Raw genomic sequence first — 16,480 nt, 5'->3', positions numbered from 1 at the left:
GCATCTCCAGTACCTGCTGGATACACTCCTCCTGGATCTCCTGTACCTCCTGGATACACTCCTCCTGGATCTTCTGTACCTCCTGGACACATTCCTCCGGGATCTCCTGTACCTCCTGAATACACTCCTCCTGGATCTCCTGTACCTTCTTGATACACTCCTCCTGGATACACTCCCCCTGGATCTCCTGTACCTCCTGGATACACTCATCCTGGATACACTCCTCCTGGATCTCCTGCACCTCCTGGATACACTCCTCCTAGATCTCCTATACCTGCTGGATACACTCCTCCTGCATCTCCTGTACTTGCTGGATACACTCCTCCTGGATCTCTTGTACCTGCAGGATACCCTCCTCCTGGATCTCCTGTACCTCCTGGATACACTCCTCCTTGACCTCCTGTACCTCCTGGATACACTCCTCCTGGATCTCCTGTACCTCCTTGATACACTCCTCCAGGATACACTCCTTTTGGATGTCTTGTACCTCTGGATACACTCCTCCTGGATCTCCTGTACCTCCTGGATACACTCCTCCTAGATCTCCTGTACCTGCTGGATACACTCCTCCTGGATCTCCTGTACCTGCTGGATACACTCCTCCTGGATCTCCTGTACCTGCTGGATATATTCCTCCTGGATCTCCTGTACCTCCCCGGTTGCTCTTTAATTTTGTTCCATTGATGTCCCCTCCAAGTTTTCCAGACTTCTTAATGATAGTGTGTTTTGGGGCTTCTTTTTCTATTTATTTTGTATGTATTCATCCCTTAGTGATCTCATCCAGTCTCATGACTTTAAATATCTGATAGACTGCTGACCTTCAGATTTATTCACCCAGCTCACACTTGCCTCTGGAATTCCTGCTGACTTGCCATCTCTAAACAGATATCCTAAGAGACATCTCAAATTCCTGCATCCTAATCTGAACTCTGCAACTTCATGAGCAAAATCTGTCACCCCCAGCCTTTCCCCTAACAAGTACTGGCAACTCCATCCTGCCAGTTGCTCAGACTGAACACCTTCAATTATCTATGAATCTCCCCCACATCCTTCACATTCAACCCATGAGGAAGTTCTGTTGACTCTACCTTCAACTGTATCCAGAAACCAAGTCCTTCTCACTACCTTATCTGCTACAGTCCTACATTGAGTCAACATCATAGACTCTCACCCGGAATACTACATTCATGTACTAACAAGTGTTCCTGATTTACCTATGACTTCCTATAGTTGATTCTCAACAAAGCATCTAGTGCTACTGTTAAAATGTGCATCAGATCCCCTCTATCCTACACACGAACCCTACATTGTCTACCTTAAGTTCTTATGACGGCCTACACATTCCAACAATATGAGGCCCCACTCCACTCGGTAACTGCTCTCCTACACTTAAACACTGAAATGGCTACTGCTCTGCCCTGTCCTCCTGCTTCTCTTTTCTCATTCGTTTTAACCCAGTCACCCTGCCCTCCTTGCAGTTCCTCAGACAGAACAGGAATGCTTCTAACTCAGGCCTCTGCCCAACTGGTGCTAAAGCTCCTACCACAGATATCCTCATAGATACCCTGTTTACCTCCTTCAAGCCTTGGCTTAAATGTCTTATCAGTGAGGCAAACTTGGCCACCATTTTAAAAGCTGAAACCCACCCTTGCAATGCCAATCCCCCTTAGTCTTTACCACAGCACATCTCACCATCTCACAATGCCATAAAAAACCTTTTCCTTATGTCTATTGTTCATTTTCTCTCTTAATATTAGACTATGAGCTTCAGGATGAGAACAATCTTCTTAAAAATTCTCTGACTTACCTCAAGTGGCAAAGATAGTGACTGGCACAGACAGCAGCTCAATAAGCATGTGCTCAATGAATTAATAAAAGGGTATTCAGTGAGTGAACAACACTCTTCTACTAGAGATTTTCTTCCACTGCCTTTCCGTATTATTCTCTGCTTAAAATAATCAGCTTCTGTCTACATAACTGCATGAAGCTTGCCCCCCTGTTAGCAGTAACTTCCTGTTTGCCAAATGCAATCGACTCTCCTTTTAACTCTTACAGTCTAGGGAATGAGATACTGTTAAATCACTCCTTCCTGTTGGAAAGGTCTCCTAACTTGAGTCCAATTACACTATTGTTTTTTCTTTTTCTTTTTTTCTGAGACAGGATCTTACTCTGTCACCCAGGCTGGAAGGCAGTGGTACCATTTTGGCTCACTGCAGCCTTGACCTCCCTTGCTCAGGTAATCCTCCTGCCTCAACGTCCCCAGAGTATAGAATAGTGGGGACTACAGGCACACACCACCATGCCTGGCTACTTTTCATAATTTTTGAAGAGATGGGCTTTTGCCATGTTGCCCAGACTGATCTTGAACTCCTGGGCTCAAGCAAACCTCCTGCCTCAGCCTCCCAAAATGCTGGGATTACAGGCGTAAGCCACCATGCCTGACCATACACCATTGTTTTTTTTGACTCTTCCTTCCTATTTCCCGAACTTCTTTTAGAGTAATTTTTTATCTTTTCTGACCTAAGAATAGGGGTTTCTCTGGGCTTGGCCTCCAGTTCCCTTTTGCCCTCACCCTATACATCATTCATGTCTCATAGCACACTTGTGACTTGAACTGTGACCCTGTCCTCCAGCCCTGTTCCTCCCTGGCTTGTTCAGGCTTCCTTCCCTCTTACTAGGTAACAGTCATGCTCCCCATCTTTGGTACCCTATGTATCAAGACAATTATTTCCACATTACCTACATCTTACTTCCTCACTTACAATCAATCAATTGTTCATTCACGTCCACAGGATTGCATCAAAACTTACATGGAGGATTGAGTCAAAAGGAATACGAGGCCTTTTATGATCTGACTTTCCACACTCATCTCCCTCTTCTCCCTAGCACTGCAGATATAGCTGAATACCTCTAGAGACTCCTAAGTACATTCCCTTCAGTGCCTCCTGATATGCTGCTGGTTCACCTGGAATGGCTCGATTTTCCACTCTTTCTTGGCTCAGCTCTTCAATTTTCACTTCAATCTTCCACGGGGAAGCTCTTACCTCCCCTATTTTAAAAAGTGCATATTTTTACACTTTGCCTCATTTAGTGGTACTTATAACAAATATAGGCTTGGAGTTGTATTTTTAAACTTTTACACAGATGGTTTTATATTATGTGTCCTTTTATAACTGACTTCTTCACTCAACATTTTTTAATGTATTTATGGTGATTTATATAGATAAAATTAATTTTATTTATTTATTTATTTTTTTGAGACAGAGTCTCACTCCATCACCAGGCGCCAGGCTGGAGTGCAGTGACGCAACCTCGGCACTGCAACCTCCACCTCCCGGGTTCAAGCAATTCTCCTGCCTCAGCCTCCTGAGTAGCTGGGACTACAGGCATGCGCCACCATGCCCAGCTAATTTTTTTGTATTTTTAGTAAAGACGGGGTTTCACCATGTCGGCCAGGATGGTCTCGATCTCTTGACCTCATGATCCGCCCGCCTCGGCCTCCCAAAGTGCTGGGATTACAGGCGTGAGCCACCGCGCCCGGCCTAGATAAAATTTATTTTTAAGTGCTATTTGGTACCTTTAAAATACAGATTTTCTACAGTTTATTCTATTTATCTATTCCCTAATAGATTTCCTTTAGAATACTTTCAGTTTTCTAGTATTACATGCAATGCTGCAACACACATCTTCATATGTCTCCTGGTACACATGTGCAGGACTGCTTCTAGCTATGTGCTTAGGCAAGAGATAATTTGTTAAAGAAATGAAAATGATTATGCATCTCTGCGCTTGGCATATTCATATTCTTTGAAATATTTGACAGAATATCTCAAATAACTTCCTATAGTTCATTTGCATTCGCAGCTTTTATCATCAGCCTTATGGAAGTAATCACAATCTAAATGCATATCCTGTCTTTGTTACTTCTCTCAGATTGTCAGATGTGCAAATCTTAGAAAAACCCTAAGAAACAATCCACTCTTTTGCACTCGGGTATATGAATAATTATTAACCCTATTAACAGGTGAAACTGAGGTAAGAAAAGGTGAAGCACCTTGTCTGACATTACATAGACCTCAAAAAATGGTACTGGGATTCAGCTGTCCTTTCCCTTAAATCACACTACCTGCGTGTTCCACGGCATATGCATGTGCAAATCCTGCCATCATGTCTGAGACAGAAATTATACTCAGGTCTCCCATATCAGTCTTTTATTTCATAAAGTCCTCCTTCATCCTCAATTTTAGGATTTGCTATCCCTCTCCTTTACCCTGGCCCAACTGCTGACATATCATTAAAACTTTTTGATGCTTGATCTGTTTCCAGACTCTCTATAGGTTGATTTGTCCCACATAGAGCTTCCTACAAAATTCCAAAATGCCATTTGTATTATATTATGCACTATCAAGAATCTCATTGGCTTATCTTTGATTGTCATATAAAGTCAAAACTACTGAAATGAGCATGAAACTGCCCAAAGCATCAACTGTGCTGCCTCATCCTTCCAATTCCCTACCTCTAATCACACCTCTATCCCAGCCATGCAAATACGCTTCATATTTTTCACATCTCAGATGCCATATCTATACATATTTATTCCTTCTATTTTTTAAATATTTAATATCAAAAAGTGAAATACAATTAAATTATAGCATTTAAATTCCATAATAAAATTTTAGCCCAACAGAAAGCTTTCCATGTTTGTCATTAGGTAAGCATCAGCTTGTAATAAGAGAACCACTTTGGAGAAATTCTGTACAAGGCACTGTTTCAGACAATGAGCAGCGATTCAAAGTTTAAGGTAAGACTTTTGTCAACAAAAAAAGAAAACCCACTCAGGTTTAAGAGAATTTCTATGATTCTATCTTTTTATATTAAAGTATACTTACACAGTTTGCATATATGCTTCCTGACCATTCTAAAATTTTCTTCACAAAATAAAAGAACATGAATCTATGTATTAGGTTAAAGATAAAAACATTATTTCAATTTTTAAAATCCTGTTTATCCTAAAATTGAATTACTGATATACTTGGCTGACTGGATGGATTGGATGATAATATTAATATAAGAGGTCATAATATTTCCTAAGGTCTATACTCCACACTCATGAACCTACAAGTGAGCATTTACAAAATGTGCTGAGGAGCATGTACTCTTAGAGCTGGAAGGAACCCAACAAATCATCAATTATCTTCATAGAAAAGTAGGCAACCAGGTGCTGGGAGACAAATCAACTTGCCTGGCTCATACAATCAGCTGATGCAGAGTACATAGCTTGGATTTCTCCTATCCTGCTGGTCTAATATCTAGAAAGACAACGTAAGTCAGAAGAAAAATGTAAAAAGTACTTAGATTGCTCTCCTAGGTTAGTAAAATAGAAGGAGTAGCCAGCATTACTTGAATAGCAATTAGTTCTGCAAAAAGTCATTCTACATGGAAAAAGAATTTATTATGACACTTAAATATTATGTCATAATATTTTTGCCATAGCTAGGGCTCCAAAAAGGTTAAAAAGGGGATGTGAAAACTGTAAATAGTTGTACTAGAGGCCCAGTAGCACAGGGGAAAGATAAATAATAAGCTCTGAACATCACTCACTCAGATTCTCCAGCAAATGCTTGCAGTCATCAGTGGCAACGTCATGCACGGTCCGATTGCACTTGTCTCTCCTTTCTGTCTCAAGCCCTCCGTGCCTACACAAGATTTCTAGGCAATTCTGTAAAGACAAGGGCTCTATTACCTCCAAATCCAAATGAATTAACTTGAGTGCAAAACCCAAAAGAAAAGCCAGTTGCCTATTACAATCAAATCAAGAATTCACAGCTATAAATCTTGTTTCAATTCCATCAACCCCAACATACAGATTAATCTTAGATTAAACTAAACAATGTCTAGAAATGCAAAACAAAGTGCTTCATTTAAATGCAAATGATACGATCATAACACTGTTCCACAGAACTGCTTCTTAGGTTTCCAAGAAAAAAAAATAGCTTACTAATCACTCATCTGCAGATTGAAATTAAGAACAAAATTAACTTCAGCAGACTTTCTCCTTTTATGGTAATTTGGCAATATAAAGCAAAAAGACTTTTGCTATAATGGGATGTACTTTGCTGTCTTCTAGACTATAAACTGCTTTCCTGGTAAAAGAAGTGCAGGGTTCTAATTTTAACAATTCTAAGAGTCCTCATAAGCATATTGGTATTTGAGATGTTACCTTGCCATATTTTATTTGAAAAATATGCATATCATGTTTATTGAGATTTTAGAAAAACATTCCCTATAGATATTAAAGTTATGTTTCCTCTCCTTTTCAGCTTTTTCTTCTTCTGTGTTGCTTAAGGAAATCTCCATTCAAAAAATATAACTATGTACTGAAAGGTCTTAGGTCTCCATATTTTTTCAAATGCAAAGAGACTATATATATATATACTATATGTGTGTGTACATATATACTATATATTATACACACACACACATTTTCTAATAAATAATCACATGACAAGATATTATATCAGGATATTTACCAAGGAACTTTCCTATATCAATGTTTACCACTTGATGATTTGTTTACTGATTTCCTGCAAGGCTAAGCAGAAAAATGAATAGATCAGAAAGCATGACAAGGAACTAATAACCAAAACAAGCAATGCCCTGCCCATCATTCCCCTAAATACACACACGTGCATGCACACGCACATGTAAACACACCCACTCAGAGGCATGGGGCTGTCCTGCAGTTCTAACAACATATTAAATCAAGTCATCTTGAATAGCCTTTTCTAATCTTTCTGTAACACACCCTTTTAACCACTTTTAAAATATACTTTTTTCCTAATATATTTTTAAAAGAAATACAATATCCAGCTGGATGCAGTGGCTCATGCCTGTAATCCTGGCACTTTGGGAGGCCAAGGCAGGTGGATCACTTGAGGTTAGGAGTTTGAGACCAGGCTGACCTGGCCACCATGGTGAAATCCCATCCTACTAAAAATATAAAAATTAGCCAGACATGGTGGTGGGTGCCTGTAGTCCCAGCTACTCCAGAGGCTGAGGCAGGAGAATCACTTGAACCCAAGAGGCAGAGGTTGCACTGAGCCAAGATCATGCCACTGCATTCCAGCCTGGGTGACAGAACAAGACTCTGTCTCAAAAAAAAAAAAAAAAAAAAAGGCAGAAGTGTATAACTTGAAGCATTATCACAAAGCAGACACATCTGTGAAAGGAGCACTTTGGAAGCCCCTTTTGTACTCCGTCTCAACAATTAACTCCTCTCTCCCCCCTCAGAGGCAACTACTATCTGATTTCTAATATTAGAGATTGGTTTGGCCTATTTGTGAACTCTATATAAAGGGAATCATACTGTATGCACGTGCATTTTTATATTTGGCTTCTTTCACTCAACATAATGTCTCTAAGATTCATCTATGTGTTGGGAGTAGTCAGAATTCATCTTCATTAAAAAATGATTACTATGTGGGATTCCATTATATTCCATTGTGGTAAACCACAATTTACTTATCCATTCTCTTATTGACGGACATTGTTGTTCTGCTATAAACATTCTAGTACATTTCCTGTGGTGGGAACATGTTGGGTACATAGCAGAGCTGGATTGCTGTGCACAGGGCATGCATATGATCTACATTAGTCCATACTGCAAAGAGTTTTCAAAAGTGGCTACACCAATCTGCACTTCCACAAGGAGTATACATGAGTTCCAATTGCTTCATGTTGCCTCTGAAACATACTTTTAAATGCAATAATGAGTTCACGAGAAAGTACAGGGAGTCCCTGAGGGCTAGAAAGAAAAATAAGGAGTAAGCAGAAACCACCAATTCAGTGGAATTTTAACAGGAAGCCAGTGCTTCTCTGAGGGTAAAGCTGACAGAGAGAACTTTCTTGGATGGTGGAAGAATGGGAAACCGGGTCTTGGTTTCCTAAGTAAAGAAAACCTGCCTGCTTGCAAAGGGAAACAACTAGGACATTTGTTTCTCACTGCCTGCCCCGGTTCAGGTTGAAGGGATCTCTCTAAAACTTGTCATTTAAATCTGGCAGTCTGTACAATTATTATGTGGCCATTAAAAAAAATAAATCTTAAAGAAAAGTCTAGAAGTTGGCTTTCATAGGTCTACAGTTCAGATTTAAGAAATCACTAAGCTAAGAAATTAACAGAAAACAAAGATAAATGTCAATTCATATCAATTTGTTATTACTAATTTGGACAAAAAGTAAATAAGATAGTGTTGATTTAGAAATGAACTCTAATTAGAAACTTAAATAGAAAGCAATCTGAGAACTAAACTTAATGAGTCCTCAAGATAAGAGACGAAAATCATGTTTATTTTGCAAGTTAGAACTTGCAGTAAACGTAGGTAAGAGCCACAGCAGACCTGGATTCTAATCCTGCCAATCAAAATGACTTTATCTACCAATGTTGCTGAATCATTTAACATTTTTCTGCTTCCATTTCCCTATCTGTATTTCAAATATCTATAATCTTGTAAGGTTGTTAATGTGACTTAAATGAAAGATGCACACAAAGTTCTTACACTCTTGGCCTATACTAAACTCCCAATATTTATCAGCAGCTATTATTATTATTATAATCATCATCATCATCAACTAGAAAACAGTCCAAATATCCAATTAACTGGTGAGGTACTATAACACATCAACAAACGTCACTAATTTCAAGACAATTTAAGTGTTAATTCAAATTGCGAACAGAAATGATAAAAGGTGCAACATAAGTTTGCAGTCCTCCTGAACTGATCATCTTTTATTTCTGACCTTCGAAGTAGGTTATTTCTAATTTTTATTACATTCAGATAGGACAGTGGGCCAGAACATGAAGCAGAGACTTTCTCTTTAAGGAAGCATGAATGTCAGTCCCCATGAGAGTACTGCATAGCCAAACACTACTACAAGTGTAAATTCTGCAGTGCTATGCTGGCTGCACGGGGAACTCAAAGAAAGTGAAAACTTTGGCCCCACTGACACTTAACGACAGCTACAACAATGGCTTGAGCGCACACTAAGTTCTAGGCACATTCTACACTTTGCAAGTATTCAATGTTCATTTAGCCCTCACAGCAACTTTATAAGTAAGGCACAAAGCCCCTTTGGGCCAGGGGCTATTATGAAGGCTGAGGGTCCTGAATAAGATAGAGCAGTTCCATGTCTCAGGGAGGAATGCAAAGTGTCCTGATACACTCAGAAGAGAGGCTGGTGAAGCAACGAGTACAGTTTTACTTTACAGACGAGCAGGAGGAGGTAAAGAGGGAGAGAAGCATCTACACTCTCTCCTTGTTGGATGCGACTGTGTGAAGAGGACAAATGCTGTGATACCAGTTCCTGCTTCTGGAAATAGATTTCCAAAGGCCCTAAACTGGGCAGGATATCCTATCCAAGTTATAAGAAGAGAGGGATCTAGATGGATGAGTTTAAGCTAAATTCCTATTAATTAGGACATAGAGACATCTGCTATTACAGAGACTTTTTAAAGTAGTAGCTTAGGCCTCAGCTTTCATGTGCACTCACATTCCGCTTGCCAGAACTCAAGTTTTGGCCACAGTTCCCTGCGATGGGGACTGGAGAATGGCATCTTTATGCTGGGTACCCATGGGTCCCACTGAAATGAGGGATCCATTATTATAAACCAAGGAAAGAGGAGAGGCTGAGGGGTGATGGAACTGCCAGGCTCCTTTAAACACAGCTGAGAAACAAGGTACCAGCACCCATGAAATTCATTAGAAACCTAAAGTCCAGAGAACTAGACTTAAAAATCAAAGTCAGAGCAGGGACCCAACAGTTTGAGATTGAGCAGAGGAAAAGAAAGTGAAAACAGTTTGCATTTATGCATTTATAACCCAGCTCAAGTGCTGAGAACAACCTTGGGGTGTACCTGCTGCTTTACAGGGCTGGGGAGATGGAAGCTGTTAATGTGGGAAATGATGACACGAGCAAGAAGGTAGACTTAGGTGTGCATGGCACAGATGAAGCTGGCTGCTGTCAGCTGTGAAGGACTGAGTGTTATGCAGTTTGCATGCTTTTCTGTGCGCACGGGGATGTGTTTGGGAAGGAAAGTTCCATGTTCAGCTCTTTTCTGAAAACCAGTTGTTGTACTAGAAAATTACATTGGAAAGAAAGAGAGTGACAGGAAGAAGACCAGTTAAGAAAAATGAACTAGTCTATTCTCTTACTGATTCAGCAAACATTTAGCACTTTTGGGCCACAGACTCTGCTGGACACAGCATATGTAAGGATTAAAAAGTAATTATTCAGAGAAGGTGGAGAGGGAGAGAGTTTGTTATCAAGGAGAGGATAACCCTCTCCTTCCTGAAAAGGACCTGCCTAGACAGACTCAGAAAATGCTTAAGTATGGCTAGAGATGAGATTTTAGAATCCCTATAGATTATATTCTGGGGATCAACAAGATCATTCAAGTGAGAAAGTTCAGAGTGAGATAAGAAAAAGGCTCAAAACCCAGGTCCATGAAAGCTGTTGGTGGGACACACTGGAAGGCCCACGTCTTGGAAGAGGTGGAGCATGACCCTGGTCGGCCAAGTTGACATTCCCTTTAGGGTTCTGCCAGTCACTGCCGCCCAAAGAAGAAAGGATTCAGTACTCTTCACTGAACGTTATCGGGAATGAGTATAAAAAGGCATTTTCCAAAATAATTTTTCAAAAATTAAAAGAAAAAAGGAAATAATCAAAGATAATCAAAAGCATTACAACACAGTTCAAATACCAGATTTCTATTTGTCATGATTAAAATCTAGTTCCAGTAACTCTGTGCCTTTACAGGCAACCTTATCTAATATTTTCTTTTCTAGTTACCCAATTCCATGTGACAATGAATAACATTAGTGACTCCTATTGTCTTGTTCCTGTTGCATCCAATACCTAGGAAGAAGGAATCAAAATTATGTGGACCTTTGCACATACCTCACGTAGACCTCTTGGAGGACTGAGGTGGCTACTACAGTGTGAGTGCAAACGTCTGACTCTCCTATGGCTAAAAGCTAACAATGCATCAGGCAGACTGCAATCCTAACACATAAAAATGACCTAAAGAGAGTAACAAAAGGGCTACCACCTGATCAGAGGACAGTGGGTCTGCCCAGAGATGACCTCTAGGATGCTGGAGATAAATGCCTGGAGGATAAGTAAAAAGGCAGATACGGAGATACAGGTTTGGGACTAGTTACTGATGGAGTCATAGTTAAAGCTGAGAAGAGTGGATAAGCTCTTAGAAAATGGTAGGCAGCTGAGAATCAAGTTTGGTAGTTGCTTAGAGTTAACACACACACACACACACACACACACACACACACACACACACACACACACACACACACACAGAGAGAGAGAGAGAAAAACAAATAGCCTGGTCAGCAAAGTTGGAGGGGAAGTGAGAAAAGGGCAATGTTCTGGAAGTCCAGGGAGGAAAAAGTTTGCACTAAATCATCAACTTGTTAAAACACCCAGGGAGACTGAGCAAGAGCAGAAGTGACAGGAAGCCACTGGCTTCAGCAACATGCAAGCAAAAAGTATAACTTCCTCCTGTAGTCAAAAATTCATGCAGTCCCCCCAGTGAAAACAATCTCTGGGTATATGAGCTTCAACAACAGAGATGCTCAAATCCAGACAATCTCCTTAATTTGATTCTGTTGCAGGAAACTAACATGCCAATGGTTTCATGATACAACAGGAAGTTTCGTTAAGAAACTCATCTATCTATTCACATGAAGTGATGGAAACAAAGACTTATCCTTAGTTCAGCAGCCTCTCTGGATAGTCAGCCAGCTGCAGAGAGAGGTTTTCCAATGACACTTAATAGTGGTCTGCAACAAATTTCTTAACCATTGGGAAAAAAGACCAAGGGCTAAAATGGAAAAAGCACAGATTTGGGAATTTGATCTTCAATGAATTGAGCTTGAGGAATTACTTACCCATTTCCCATTTGTTGTAGATACATACTTGGTTTCTTTATCTACAACACATGGGAAATTGACTAGATGAACTATGTCAGGAGTCCCCAAACCCCGGGTCACAGAGCAGCATCATTCTGTGGCCTGTTAGGAACCAGGCCACACAGCAGGAGGTAAAGGGAGGGGCAAAGCATTCCTGCCTGAGCTCCATCTCCTTTCAGATCAGAGGTGGCATTAGACTCTCATAGGAGTGTGACTCCTACTGTAACCGCACATGCAAGGGGTCTAGGTTGTGTGCTCCTTATGAGGTAGAACAGTTTCGTCCTGAAACCATTCCCACTCCACCCCAGCCCAATCCAAGGAAAAACTGCCTTCCAAGAAACCCGTCCCTGCTGACAAAAATGCTGGAGACCACTGAGCTACGTTCTGTCCCTCCAAGCTCTGAAATTCCGCAATTCTCTACTGAAAACCATGTGAAAACTTAAGTCATCTTCTTGGGTTGCAATGACACTACTACCCTGTGTAGACTAGACAAATGTATGCTAAAGAAAAAACAATCTATTTTTAAGCTCTACTTGTGGTCAGCGTAGAATCTTTTTACCAATACAATGACTAACTCAGAGCTGTATTTATAAATGGATTACCTTTTTGAAGAATGATCTCAGCCAGAATATAAATATTAGGTAAATGATAAAAATATATTTTGCAATATCCTTAACTAGGAGAGAAGGAAGTATGGTATAGTGAAAAGACTAATGGACTCAGGCAATCTGGGCTTCATTCCCAACTTTTATCTACTAAACCCTCTGGGGTTTAAATGTCTTAATCATAAAATGAAGAGGTTAGACTAGAAGATTAAATAGCCACTACAGGACTTAAAAGAGATATTAATAGTCTAGCCGTGTGTGAATGTTGTCAGTAATGTCCACTTTAAAAAAAATCTCTCTTTCCTTCTCCAAAATTCGTCTTGTGCTTCTTAAAGTAAAAGAATACAGTAGAGTCATAGTCTATGGGAGAAAAAGGTCACATTTCCCTTGGACAAAAGGCCAGAGGTGCAGAAATCAATGACAATGCCATCTTTGATCATAAAAACACCAGAACTAATAAACAGTTCATAATTAAGAAGCTAAGCAGCATCACAATCGCCCTACACTGAAGGGTAACTCGCCCTGGGGAGTGTGTTCCTCTCTGCCTAGCCTGAGAGGTTCAGTAGCTGAACATCCTAGAAAAAGGGGGTTCAGGTTTTTTCTTTTTTGCCTCTAAGCTGAGTGCAGGCATAACACAGTCCTATCATTAACATCTCATATTACATTCAGAGATGTTCTTTTAAAGGGGTGGAAGCAGGTTGCAAACTACCCTTTCCATGCACCTCTACAACAGCAAAAGAGATTCACAGTCCTCAATTAACTGTGCATATTCAAGTTTAAACCATTCACATTTCCTATCTTCCTGTTTCCTAAAAACTTTTATGTCAAATATTATTGCATTCCATTCAAATCATACATACAAATCAAGTTCCCAGAATTTTTGTGTCTTTTTTGTCAAAGGGTAAAGTGGGAAAAACAAAACTACTACTAACAAACAACACCTCCAGATTGAATTGAATTATGCTCTTTTCTCATTTTGGAAAAAACCAAAGTCCAAAATGAGTATCTTCTGCTAAGATCACAGTAACAGGAAGTTACCCAACCAGGAGCTCTAAATACACATCCTTAGCTATCTCCAACTGGATGAACAAATCGTAGCACTTACATTCAGCATGTCTAAAACCGCATTCAGTCTTCTTGATCAAAATGATGTCTTTTCTATGTTCTTTCTGGGAATGTCACTATTATCTTTTTATTCAGCTCCCCCATTTCCCACATCTAATTCATGTTCATTCCTTGGGCATTTCTAATGTTTCTCATTATTTCCACTGCTCTAATTGTCTTTCATGTAGTATCTCTTCCTGATACCAGTTTCTTCATAATCCCAAATCTTCTCGATGTTGTTGCTAAATGAATCTACTTAAACTATTGAGTTGATTATTTTGTTCCTTTGTACAAAACCTTTCAATGGTTTCACTTTGACTAGTAAATTAACACCAGATGCCTTGATATGTCATTGAAGGCCCCAGGCCCTGCTGTGAAACTCCCAGTCAGGTCTTAGTTCTCACTACTCTCCATGATTAACAGGGACCTGTTATCCACCTGTCTACTTCCATGTGTTTGTTTTTACTGCTCCTTTCACCTGAACCACTCTCCTTTCTCAGTGGTGATGGTGAATTTAACCCTCCTTGCAAAGCTCGAAATAATTTCCACCTCCTCAGAATGAGCCATGCCTGAGCCTAACATTCCTGGAGCTCTGTCCTTTGAAATATGTGTGTTCTCTTTTCCCCCCCCATAATTGCTGCATTTTTATACTGTTCCAACTGCATTTCTAATTTCCTTGTGCTCATTTTTTCGTGCTTTTCTTATCCTACATTTGTTGTGTATCCTGCACACTTGCCATTGAACTAGGAGCTACCTAATGGCAGAAATGATCCTTGCAGATGTTAGCACACACAGTGCCTTGCAGTCAGGAACTTCCTATTATCTTATTGCTAACACATATTAATGCTAAAGTGATTGACATCAGAACGTGAGAACTGACTACTATGTTACACTATTTCTTTAATATTCAGAATCTTTCTATACTCTATCTGAGCATCTAGAGCTCCCTCTTAGATACGGTAAGACAGCACACACAGGTGTAAGTTTGGCAGCTGAGGGTACAGGGCAAGAGAATGAGCGCTGCAGCATGAGTGTGAATCCTGGCCCTGCCTCTAGCAGCGTGGCGTTGGTGCTGAAGTAAGCAACCCAATGGACTAAATCAACACCAATGATTTGCTCCCATCGTAAACAAGATAAAATGTTTGAAATTACCCCCATATTTATTAACAAACTACAAATAAGTGATTTTTATTAAAAGTCTCATACCCTTGACCGTAACTGCTGCATAGGAATAATGTCGATTTGTATTGGTAAATAACATCTGCAAGTGTATTACTCAGTCTCCAATTATTCAATTTAAGTACACTTAATCTATAGCAGACAAGTTTGCTGCTCATCAAATTACAGCTGCGTGATGAGGCCAGCTGCTACCAGACACACCTTAAAACCTTTGGAAGCAGCAATGTGGGCAGCAGTCCAGCCTTCTCTGTTGGCATGGTTAATGAGGTCTGCAGTAACAACAGGCTTGGATTTGCCTTCAGGACTCTCTTCTCCTCCATCCAAGTCAAAGACACCTGACTCGGACTCCTCCTCACTGAAAGAGTTTCCATGAGCTGGTACTCTGTGGTACATAAGAAGCTTGAGGCTGTCCACATTACCAGTGTCCACAGCTGCGTGAACTGGTGTCCAGCCATCCTGAAAATAAAATGACCATGGGGAAAGGGGTTGATAACAACATTAATGTCAAGGATAATGTTACTGAAAGTTCACTTCTAAATGTTCCTGGGCATGGACCACTGAGCTGGGAAAAGCAGGCATTCCAATCGTGAACATCACCACTGATGAGCTGGGTAAAGTTCTCTGACCTCTGTCAGTTAACAGTATTTCCAACTGTTATGACTCATGTTTGCTATTTTGCAATCACTTCCACCTACCAGTTAAACATTTGGGGTGAGCCAGTACTGTCCAGGGCATAACTGGGCGTTATGTATGGTCAATCAAAATCTCAATTTAATACTATGAAGGAGAATGAATTTTAGCTTAAAGGGATTTAAAAAATGTATATGCAAGAATAATGTTATTAGTAGAGTACTGAAAGAATATAGTTACAAGCCAGTGTTACTTACAGGGCACTGACCTAACTCTGTGATCTTAAAATTTTATGTGAACCATTCCACAAGAAGAGACCCTAGATAATAGGGAAAAGGTAGACATGAAGGAGAAACAAAGCCAAATAATTTCAGTGGATGTTTATGGGCCCCTATTGAGTGTTTCGTGACTGCAGAGGGATACTGATCATTACAAGCTTAGAAAATGTTTCAACTAAAATTGTTGGGTCTGTTTTCTAGAATATATTACTTTGGAGCCTTATTACCCACTTAGCTGGTTGCTAGAGTAGCGGTATTAATACAAGTCCTTTTTAGGGCAGTGGTTCTCAGATGTGGTCTTCAGACCAGCAGCATCAGTATTACCTGGGAACTTGATAGAAATGTGAATTTTTAAACCTTATCTCAAATCTACTGAAGCAGAAACTCTGGGGATAGGGTCTACCAATCTGACTTAAGCCCTCCAGGAGATTCTGATACGCTAAAGTTTAACCAGCATTATTCTTGGAAATATTGAGGTTCTATCTATAGTCTTCCATCTTTATATAGAGATGGGTCTGCCTTCTACTCAGGCACCCATCTTCATTACTTTTTAAAAATTTTGGCCGGGCGCAGTGGCTCACACCTGTTATCCCAGCACTTTGGGAGGCCGAGGCGGGTGGATCACGAGGTCAAGAGATCGAGACCATCCTGGTCAACATGGTGAAACCCCGTCTCTACTAAAAATACAAAAAATTAGCTGGGC

The 16,480-nt window shown here is 40.2% G+C and overlaps 1 protein-coding gene across 9 annotated transcripts in view; it reads right to left on the bottom strand.

Moving 5' to 3' along the window:
* Positions 1 to 16,480, bottom strand: part of CTTNBP2 (cortactin binding protein 2) — a 165,931-nt gene that overhangs the window by 55,682 nt on the left and 93,769 nt on the right. For all 9 annotated transcript variants that reach the window (XM_012476405.2, XM_064374111.1, XM_012476406.2 and 6 more), the window contains 2 exons: positions 15,071 to 15,325; positions 5,602 to 5,719 (listed from right to left, as the gene is read on the bottom strand). In XM_012476405.2, coding sequence (XP_012331828.2) covers positions 5,602 to 5,719; positions 15,071 to 15,325 — 373 coding nt within the window. The remainder of the gene's footprint in view (positions 1 to 5,601; positions 5,720 to 15,070; positions 15,326 to 16,480) is intronic.

Source organism: Aotus nancymaae, unplaced genomic scaffold (assembly GCF_030222135.1).
Source record: "Aotus nancymaae isolate 86718 unplaced genomic scaffold, 86718_ANA_hifiasm-v0.15.2.pri h1tg000002l, whole genome shotgun sequence".
NCBI classification, from domain to species: domain Eukaryota; kingdom Metazoa; phylum Chordata; class Mammalia; order Primates; family Aotidae; genus Aotus; species Aotus nancymaae.
This window is presented reverse-complemented; position numbering and strand designations above follow the sequence as displayed.